This window comes from Echinops telfairi, unplaced genomic scaffold (genome assembly GCF_000313985.2).
Source record: "Echinops telfairi isolate 266 unplaced genomic scaffold, ASM31398v2 ScPeMD7_11;HRSCAF=52, whole genome shotgun sequence".
Taxonomy (NCBI): Eukaryota; Metazoa; Chordata; class Mammalia; order Afrosoricida; family Tenrecidae; genus Echinops; species Echinops telfairi.
This window is the reverse complement of record NW_022103908.1, coordinates 39,069,174-39,080,031: the sequence shown is the minus strand read 5'-3', so window position 1 is coordinate 39,080,031 and position 10,858 is coordinate 39,069,174. Positions and strand designations below refer to the sequence as shown.

The 10,858-nt window shown below is 41.3% G+C and overlaps 1 protein-coding gene across 1 annotated transcript in view; it reads right to left on the bottom strand.

Annotated features, from left to right (window-relative positions):
* The window catches only part of GTF2F2 (general transcription factor IIF subunit 2), a 210,755-nt gene that overhangs the window by 88,019 nt on the left and 111,878 nt on the right, over positions 1 to 10,858 (bottom strand). Inside the window, exon 5 of the mRNA XM_004707923.2 lies at positions 6,507 to 6,588. Coding sequence (XP_004707980.1) covers positions 6,507 to 6,588 — 82 coding nt within the window. The remainder of the gene's footprint in view (positions 1 to 6,506; positions 6,589 to 10,858) is intronic.

Below are 10,858 nucleotides of genomic sequence, written 5' to 3'. Positions count from 1 at the left end.
TACAAGGAACTATATGTGACCTCCTCCCTGGGGGACGGACAGGGAAAGATATGACAAAATAACAATTTATAAATTATCAAGGGCTCATGAGGGAGTGGGGAGCGGGAGGGAGGGGAAAAATGAGGACCTAATGCCGGAGGTTTAAGTGCCGAGGAAATGTTTTGAGAATGAAGAGGGCAATGAATGTACAAATGCGCTTTACACAATTGATGTGTGTACGGATTGTGATAAGAGTTGTGTGAGCCCCTAATAAAATGATTTAAAAAAAAAAAGAATGTTCTTTCACGACATGAAGGCTTTCTTTGTCTTGTACTCCTCTGTGAACAGTTACTTTACATTTTGGAAATTTTGATTTTGCTGATAAAATGCTTCTCTGTTTTCTGTTCTCAAGAAGTTCATAATCCTTTGTGCTCAAACTTAATTCTAGCTCCCTTTATGAAGAGATCACTGAGGATATGGGTGCTATAGCCAAGTGTGGTCAAGAAGCCAGATGGTGGCTGGCTATCACAAAGAATAGTGCTGGCGTCTTAAAGGCTTGTCTTCAAACAAGCAACCATCTATGTAAGACTTCAGTAAGTCCACATGGAAAAAGCACACCAGCCTGTGTGGCCCAAGGATTTCAAATAATAAAATAAAAGTCCAAAGGGATGGAACAGTACCAGAGCTTAAATTGTGAACACCCAGTTTGCAGAAGGCTATAAAAGACAGTGGAAATCCATGTGATCGCAACTGGCATTTTTCAACATTTTCAATATAAGTGCAATATAAATTATCCAAATCCATTAGCAAAGTCTGGATTAAGCCTCTGGTGAATCCCTTTGACCATAGTTCAGATAAGTAAATAACCTTGCATTAGACAGAGAGCACTATAAAGTCAATGTAGGTTAAAATGTTATATCTTCTCATTTGATCTCCTTTTGGACCAATTTCAAAGTATTTTCCATTTTTTAATATTTTCTACTTGCTTTTACCTACAGGCATGGTAAAACAGGAAGCTAACAATACGGAGTAACAGCAGAAAATGTTCTAAAATTGAGGTGGTGATTGCACAAAGCTTACTATGATTGACTGATTAAATTGTATGATATGTGAAATATATGCCAATGAAACTATTTAAAATATAAAAATAGATGAAGCTCATACTCTTCTACAAATTATGATCAACTCTGTACATATACCCTGAACAGTAGAAACATGGGCATTTATACCTTTGTTGATAGAAGGTGCTGTTGAGTCAACTGCATAGTGACACTATGACTACCTACTATGTTCCACAGTACAATGCAACTGCCCATAGGGTTTTCTAGTCAGTAGTTGTTACTCATGGGGCTGCCAAGGGAAAAGCCAGAAGTTCAAAACCACCATCTATAATGTGGGAGAAAAGATGGGGCCTTCTACTTCTGTAAAGGGTTACAGTCTTAGAAACTCACAGAGGTAGTTCTACCCTGTCCTACAGGTTTGCTCAACTCAAGGACAATGAGTCTGGTTTGGGTTTTCGTCATTACAGGCACAGACTTCTAGGTCTGTTCTCTAATGTTATCACTGGTAGGTTCAAATCTCTCCTGGTTATGACCCAGTGCTTAACAACTGTGCCACCAGGGTTCCTTACATACATATGAATGCAGAAGAGGAGGATGAGAGCTCTCAGCAGGGGAGGGGATGAAGAAGCTAAGGAAGGTTTCACTGAGGAAGAGACATGTGAGTTTGGTTTCAAAGGCTCAGGATTGTGGCAGAAGGTAGATAAGAGGACATGAAAAGTGCCTAGCCTATCTGAGATGACAATCTGTAGTGCAATAAATTATATGATTATCTATGTAAAAGAGACTAGGTGACAAGTGAGACAAGAGCCAGATGATCAAAAGGCTTGAATGCTGTTAAGAAGGAGGCAACAGGAAGGACCCCCTCCCTGAAGAGGTTGTAGCACACATAGGATTATTTACGTATGAGATATCTTAAATACTGAATTGTCAATTCTGCTCTAGAAGATTTCTATTTTAATGTCACCCACATCTGTAAACAGGCTATTTTACATTTAATGATGTCACATATCTATATATGACATCTTTCTTTATAATGTTGGTAAAGACTTTAAATAACCCCATGTACATATGTATGCATGTACTCCTTCAGGTTCAAAGATCATAAACTCTCTGAGTAAGGAATAATAATATCGTGTGTGTGTGTATGTTAAGCCTTAACTTAGTATTCATAGTATGCATTCAAAAATGTTGAGTAATTGGAAACAAATTATTTATTACACAATTTACATGATTCATGATTACTATTCTTATACTTTAGATACTTTCTGCTGTTATCTAAATTGTCAATGAGAATATAAATAAAAATGGACATAGGCAACACAAAACTCTCTCTTTCCTAGACCTGGCCGTACAACACATAGAATGGTATGGATTCATTCTGGGGATCCAAAGTGGGAGGAGATCCAAGTCAGAGTCATTACCAAGAGACTAGACATAGAGAACTCTCACAGCCACAGAATTTTGGGGCAAAGTTCATAAAAGACCTTTTGGTCCTACCTGCAAGTATCATCAACACAAGACAGTATCTTATTTCCCTTCTCACTAGAATGACCTGGGCTACTTATTGAGACTTAAAATAAATAAATAAACAAATTTTTAAAAATCTGGGTTATTGCCTCAGTCTCCAGCTAGCTCCTACTTCCAGTCTTTATACACTGCTCAGCTTGAGCTCTACAAATAAATCCCTGCCAGAGACTCCACCCAGGTTTAAAGGCTTCACTATTGAGGATAGCTGTGGCACACAAAGCCCGAATTTCTCATCAACATTTAAGACTCTTGAACAATTAATGGTGGCTTACATCATCTCTCTTGCCATTTATTTACTCAACAAATATTTACTGACTACCTACTATGTGTCATGCATTATTTTAGGCACGTGGTATCTGTGTAGCCACAAGATTTTCTGACAGGCTACATGTGGGATGTGAGAGAGGAGCTAAAAACATAGTCAAGGTTTTTTGGACTGAGAAAAGGAGATCACACGGTAGGCATTAGTGAGATCTATTACTGGAGCAGGTTTGGGGAGCGGGGAGGAGCCTGGAAGTTCACTGTTTGACGTGCCTGAATATGTTTACAGGTTACAAAAGAGGCCTGGGTCTCCGATGCTGCCACTCTCAAAACAAACCCGCCAGTCCTGCAAAAGCCACATCAATGTCACCTCCTGAAACACCTGCTTCCCTCCCAGGTCTTTAAGTAAAGAACAATATATACACAATGGCTGGACTTCTACTGTTCTGCAAATGCCGACCCATTTCTCTGTTGTTCTGAGAAAGGGACAGCCAGCCTCTCAACACACAGGAGCTCTGCCTATCTCAGAACCAGAGCTCTGTAGAAAATCGTTAAGGAAAATGAAGGCAGCAGTAACAGATCTTGGCAAGCAGCTCAGTAACCAGAGTTTACATTTTTCATGTTAGTAGTTATTTGAAGAAGATAAATCTTCAGAGGGGTTTGTGTTATATAATCATGTTATACGCTAAAAACAAAGAAAGAAACATCTTTTGCCTGTGTTCTAAAGCTATTTTCTCTTACCAAAAAACCCCACCTTCATTATTACTTTTGCTGAGGGAGTACGTAAATTAGAGGGCAAGGAAACCAGTCTTTTTGTTTCATTCCAGTGAGCTTGAGTTTACTCTAATTGAGAAAGGAGGAAAATTGAAAAACAGTGTGAAATTCACGATGCTCTCGCTCAACTGGCTTCTCTGACAGGTGAGAGTGGCTGATCTGTGGAGAGGCTGAGCCAGCCCTTGGAACAGTGAGTTCTCAGCCGCCAGTTCACAAGATGGAGCCTGAGGTTCACAGAAAGGTAGGTTCCATGAGGGCAAGGCTTCTGTGTTCTCTAATGCTTTCTTAGCTCCTCAAAAGGAACCTGGGTCACAGTAAGTGCACAATGAATGAGCAGATTTATAATTCTGAATTACACAGGGCTGAAATACATTACATATAAACACTGAAACAGACACAGTTCTTCAATGTTTTAAAAAATTGCTGATTCTTTGAAAGTCATAAAAGGGCATTACAAATTTGAAATCATCTTTCAATATTAATTACAGAAACAAGATCAAATTACAAGAAGTTAAGAAGATCTTTGGCTCCAAGATATAGTAATACAACAGCTTAAAATACCTTAAAATGGCCTAATGTCAGAGAGACTCCTAAAAAACTAAACTCGCTGAGGGGCCAGCCCCAATCACAACTACGTGGACACCTGCTCCTCGCCCCAGAAGAATTTATTTCAGAGGACAGCACTGAAGCTGCAGCTCAGGGAGAGGGACATGTCTGATCAGAGCACATGGGAGCAAATGAAGGCGAGGAAGAGAGAGTGGAGCACATTCTGGCTCACCAAGTTTTAAGGGCAATATTCCCACTCAGAGCAGTCAATCCACAGAGAAGACCATCTGGCCGGCTCCACTATGAGACACGATATCCCTCCACTGACCCATATCCCTACAGGAGACAACACTGGAGACATAGTGTGGGAATTGCACCTGATCTGATCCCACCATACCGAGGCAAAACACTAAGGGTGTGCAACAGAACAGCAAGGGGAACAGAGCAACAAAGTCTCAAGGGAATACCAAAAAAAGACTTTGGGGCCAGGGTTTGGCACCCCATCAGACTCGACTGGAAAACACTCCTAAAGGCCAACAAACAGTCCTTGAACTAACTACAGGCTTTTTGTTGTTGTTTTTATGTCATTAGCTTTTTGTTGTTGTTTTGTTTTCTTCTTGCTTTGTTTTGCTGTCTTGTTTTTGTGCATGTTATTATCTCCGCAGGTCTGTCTAAATAAGATAGGCTCGATGAACAATCTGGAGGAGAAAACAATGGAACCTACGGTTCCAGCAGGGACATGGGTGATGGGGAGGTAGGGGGAAAGGAAGTGGTGTTAATAAACCCAGGGAAAAGGGAACAACAAGTGATCCAAATCGGCGGTGAAGAGGGTGTAGGAGGCCTGGTAGGGCGTGATCAATGGTAATGTAACCAAGAGGAATTACTGAAACCCAAATGAAGACTGAGCATGATAGTGGGACAAGAGAAAAGTAAAAGGAAATAGAGGAAAGGGCTAGGAAGCAAGGGCATTTATAGAGGTCTAAATAAAGGCATGTACGTATGTAAATATATTTATAAATGAGGATGGGGAAATAGACCTATATGCATATATTTATATGTATTAAGGTACCAGATGGACATTAGGCTCCAATCAAGTATTCCCTCAATGCAAGAATACTTTGCTCTATTTCAACTGGCATTCCATGATGCTCACCTTCCCTACACGATCGCTGAAGACAAAGTGGGTGCATATGCAAATGTGGTGAAGAAAGCTGATGGAGCCCGGCTATCAAAAGAGATAGCATCTGGGGTCTTAAAAGGCTTGAAGGTAAACAAGGGGCCATCTAGCTCAGAAGCAACAAAGCCCACATAGAAGAAGCACACCAGCCTGTGTGATCACGAGGTGTAAAAGGGATCAGGTATCAGGCATCAAAGAACAAAAAATCAAATCATTGTGAATGAGGGGGAGTGCAGATTGGGGACCCAAGACCTATCTGTAGGCAACTGGACATCCCCTTACAGAAGGGTCGCGAGGAGGAGACAGCCAGTCTGTGTGCATTGTCGCAACAATGAAACATACAACTTTCCTCTAGTTCCTAAATGCTTCTCCCCCCACCCAGCCTCCACTATTCTGTCTTACAAATCTGGCTAGACCAGAGGATGTACACTGTTACAGATAGGAACTGGAAACACAGGGAATCCAGGACAGATGATTCCTTCAGGACCAGTGCTGAGAGTGGTGAAACCACGAGGGTGGAGGGAGGGTGGGGTGGAAAGGGGGAACCGATTATAAGGATCTACATATAACCTCCTCCCTGGGGGACAGACAACAAAATAGTGGGTGAAAGGAGACATCAGATAGTCTAAGATATGACAAAATAATAATTTATAAATTATCAAGGGTTCATGAGGGAGGGGGGAGCAGGGAGGGAGGGGGAAAAACTGAGGAGTTGATGTCAAGGGCTTAAGTGGAGAGCAAATGTTTTGAGAATGATGAGGGCAACGAATGTACAAATGTGCTTTACACAATACACAACTGATGTATGTATCGATTGTGATAAGTTGTATGAGCCCCCAATAAAATGACTAAAAACAAACAAACAACTACTAAACTCGCTGCCATTGAGTTGAATACAACTCATAATGACCCTATAGGACAGGGTAGAATTCCCGTGATTTTCTGAGATTACAAATCTTTACAGGAGTCAAAAGCCTCGGCTTTCTCCTGCAGAGCAGCTAGTAGGTTTGAACTGTGACTTGGCAGTTAGCAGCCCAACACACAACCCACTACACCACCAGGGGTCCTACTTGACTTTTAAAACAAACAGCCTTAGAAACTAACTACATCACAGTTTTCGTTCAGTCAACAGGCAATCTCACACATGTCCCCAAAGGAAGCAAGTAAAGTTAAACACCCACCTCTTTAATCGCATGTAGTTTTCACTGGCAGCAGGTCGGCATTCAGCTCTCTGTACCACTATTCCTTCCAATGAAAGTTTATCTTGAATAGATAGCAAAAGAGTAACATATGTATATGGTCAGAGATCATGTTGATCATTTTCGTCAACACATACACTAAACATGATACAACAATCAAAACATAATAACTAGTAACGAGAATTAAGGAAACGAAAGGAGTAACAGTAAGTTTCAGCGGTGGCCTGGTCAGAACAGGGAGAAACCTTATTCTTGGCTGGTAACAAATGGGGCTCCTGTCAGGTTTGTTTACTGGGCTGCCATAATTCCTTTGACAAGAACAGCTTTCAAGTACGTGGCTCTTTCTAAATAAGGTGGCTTAAAAGGCCATAGAATCAATTTTTTTTTTAATCTGGAGGATGTGGAGGCATAGAAATGACACCACCAGTCTAAACAAACAAACAAAAAATGTGTATTTTGTTTTTAATAAAAATGCAAGCAAAATTCTAAACTATAACCTGCCTAGGAAGGACAGCCGCTATCTAGTTTAGAGTATGTGCCACTATAGGCTGCCAGTAGTTCTGACTTTTGTTACTAATAGAATTGCGTATTTTGGAGTCTTAAAACTGGAGCATCAGGTGCTATGAGTATCTGTCCAAATTGGAGTACAATTTCCCCCCATTAGAATTCTTAGAGGGGCTTTAGCAAAAAACTTCTGGATAGCAGGAAAGGTAAACCTAAGCTAGTACTTAGTGTATGCCCACTGGTGTGGGGCAGTCATTTGACAGGGATGAGCTCATTTAATGTATATATGAATGTCTCTTGATGGAACCAGCTTCACTGGGGAGGTATGACTATGGTTAGGAATAGCTAGGTTTTCATCATATTTCTGAGAGAGTTCATGCAGAAGACAGTCAGGAGATCTCATGGCTCATCAACAATGTATTTATGATTCATTTCTTCAGGTGAATAGCCTCTTCATTCCACTAACATTACCTCAATGCCTACTATGCCAGGGTACTGTTTGGGCAGTTCAGAAGGCAAGATAATTAAATGGTACAGGGTGGTCGCTACGAGTCGGGACTGAGCCCATGGCCATGAGCGTGGATTTTGGGTTCACGGTCTTCAAGCAGCACTAGGGGAGAAAGATAAACTGACCAAGTGCATAATGCACATAAAATCACGCTGCATGATTTATACTACAAAGTCCATGGTCCCCTCCCTGCCTAATTTTCTTTTTAATGGTGACCTTCCTTGATTTGATCTCGACTGTGCCGGTGCTCTCAAGTGTTTCTGACTTTAGAGGCACTCCTGTGGCAGAGTGGAAGTGTTCTACACTCTAAGCAAGCTGCTAGATTGCTGGGTCTTTCTCCTATGGAGCAGTTGGCTGGGTTTGACCCTCCAAACTTTTGATCAGTGGTCGAGAACTTACCTTCTGCACCACCAAGGCTCTTTCTCTAACATCTAGGGACTCAATGGACCAATCACAAACTGTGTAGATTCAGCATTTCTGGGTCTCTCCCACAAGAATGGCAACAATACTTTTTTTTCGTTTAAACATTCTATTAGGAGCTCTTACAGATATATATATTTTTTTATTTAGGTATTTTGCTAAAACTGTATTGAACAGGTAATAACAGCAGATTCTGTGTTTATAGCTCTAGATCACCTAGGACACTTTGGATGTCCCCTTTCAAGTACATTCTTTTTTGTTTTTTAATCTTTTAATTGGGGGCTCATACAACTCTTATCACAATCCATGCATACATCAGTTGTGTAAAGTACATTTGTACATTCATTGCCCTCGTCATTCTCAAAACATTTCCTCTCCACTTAAACCCTTGGCATCAGCTCCTCATTTTTCCCCTCCCTCCCTGCTTCCTCCTCTCTCACGAACGCTTGATAATTTATAAATTATTATTGTCCTGTCTTACACTATCCGTTGTCTCCCTTCACCCACTTTTCTTTTGTCCATCCCTTACGGAGGAGGTTATATGTAGATCTTTGTAATCAGTTCCCCCTTTCTACCCCACCGTCCTTCCAGCTCTTACAGATATTATTACAATCCATAGTTCCATGAGATTAAGTCACCATAATGTTCCATGCATTTTCTTTCATCTTGAACTCTGATAACAGCTCCCCTGTATACCCCCGCCATGGACCCTTAATATATATTATTATTATTGCCCTACCTTACACCATCCAATGTATACATTTATCTACAATTCTGTTGTTCGTTCCCCTTGAGTGGGCTTATATACTCATCACTGCTATCAGGTCCCTCATCCCCCTTCCCTCTCCCCGAGACAGGCAGCAAGTCTTAAGCACAGGTTTCAGTAGGTTGAAAATAGCAAAGATGAAGGAAGGCCTATTTTAAACTAAAGTGTACCAGGAAGGTAAGCATGAGAGGGTTATGGCTATTTTACATAAAACGATTTCCCCCCCATTTATGAATTTAATATGATTAAAATGTGAATTTCCTTGAAGCAAAAATAATGCTTCACCACAGGAAGGCAACAGTACCACGTACCAAAATTCTCCAGTCGTCATAGCAAAAGCAAGATTTGGGGCATTTAACGTAAAGTGTCTTGCCTGTCACTTTATCCAGCTGTGGTGGTTTGCATGTTGCTGTGATGCTGGAAGCTAGGTCACTGGCGTTTTCAAATACCAGCAAGGCACCCAAAATGAACAGGTCCCTGCAGAGCTTACAGACTACTAAGAAGGAATGGCTGTCCACTTCTGAGGAATTAAGGTCTGAAAACCCGAGGCTAGCAGTGAAACACGGCCCGAATACTGCGAGAGGAAGTGCCAGAAGATGAGCCCCTCAGCAGAAACGCTGGAGTGACACAGTGGCTGCAGCAAAGGCTCACACATAACAACAATGACAAGGATGGTGCAGGAGGGTCACCATGAGTCTGTCTACCTGTGGATGTGCGTCCATTCATTTAGCACTAAACAAACTAAATTTCATTTTCAGTTAGAAGCCTATGCTATCAACTTCACCACGCATCCGAAACGGCAGAAAGCATCCACAGTGCTGCTCATGTCAACTTGGCTGCCACTCAACATAATTCTCTAATCAGGTCATTTCACAAAGCAATAAAGTCACTTTTCCGTACCACCATTTTCTGCCATCATACCCCCTTTTCAAACCTAAAATAACGTTCAAATGCTTCTTAAGGGAAAGGAAGTCTTAATCATCAGCAATGAATTTTTCCATGAATTGACTGTTCTTAACCTCACCTCTCTGTTCACTCACCTTCTCCCCAATTTACTTACAACACAGCCCTTTAGACATGACTTGCCTGCTCTTTTTCCAAGCCTTCATACTCTATTCCCCTCACAAAAGCACATTCTTGAATTTTCTCCCCTAAACCATACTTCTTTCCTTCTTCAAAACATGAGTGTCATTTTAGACAAATAAGACATTGTCAAAGTCTGGGGAGAGGCACACAATATAAAAGGACCAGGCATTCATTCTGTTTCATGATGTCTACACTCTTGGTCCTTTAAAAGAAGCCACATTTCAAAATCCAAACCAAGTTATGAATTTAATTCTTCAGAGAAAGAGAAAGAGAGCATGCGAGTGAGCGCATGCGGGAGAGTGAGCAGATGCTCAATCAACATCCCAGACGCAGACAAAAGACCTCATTTGTCCTACATGTACACTGGTGATGCAGTGACATTCTTAAAATTTAAGATATGTAAGAAAGCTTATTGATATCACTTTTTAGGCATCCCTAGTTTAATCTAACTAAATGACTACTGGTTCTTTCAAATGGGTCGCGTGCGATTCTATTGTAAGCGGAACATGTTAAGGGTTATAATACAGAGACAAGAGTATTAGGATCACAACGAAGAAGGAACAGAAGAGCCTGTCTAGCTGGGGATCAAGAAGAGCTCTGAAGAGAACGTGAAAGTCGGATTTGAAAATGGTATCTATGCTAGATGGACCTGGAAAAAGGCTAAGATTTCGACAGGGAAGAGAGGAGGCATGCCACGAAAGGTGGTACCAACGGCCTGAGCAATAGCTTTCGTCCATCCCTTCCCTGTCTCTGAAACTGGGATCCTCAGCTACAAGAACCCACTGGAAAGCACAGGGAGCACATGTTCACGGCAGCACTCTGAAGACAGGGAACAGACGCTCATACTACTGAAAGGCTCTCACCTTTCTTCTCTGGATTCTGGGATACACTCTAAGTCCTTTCTAAACTCCCCCTACCTCTTTGGAAAAATTGTATTACAAGGCTGATTTACTTATTGGTTTCTGCTACTTGCTGCCAAAAAATTATAAACACATACCTCCTTTCATGCTATTTATTTATATCCTGTCACCTTGTTCCCTGGGGAACTGA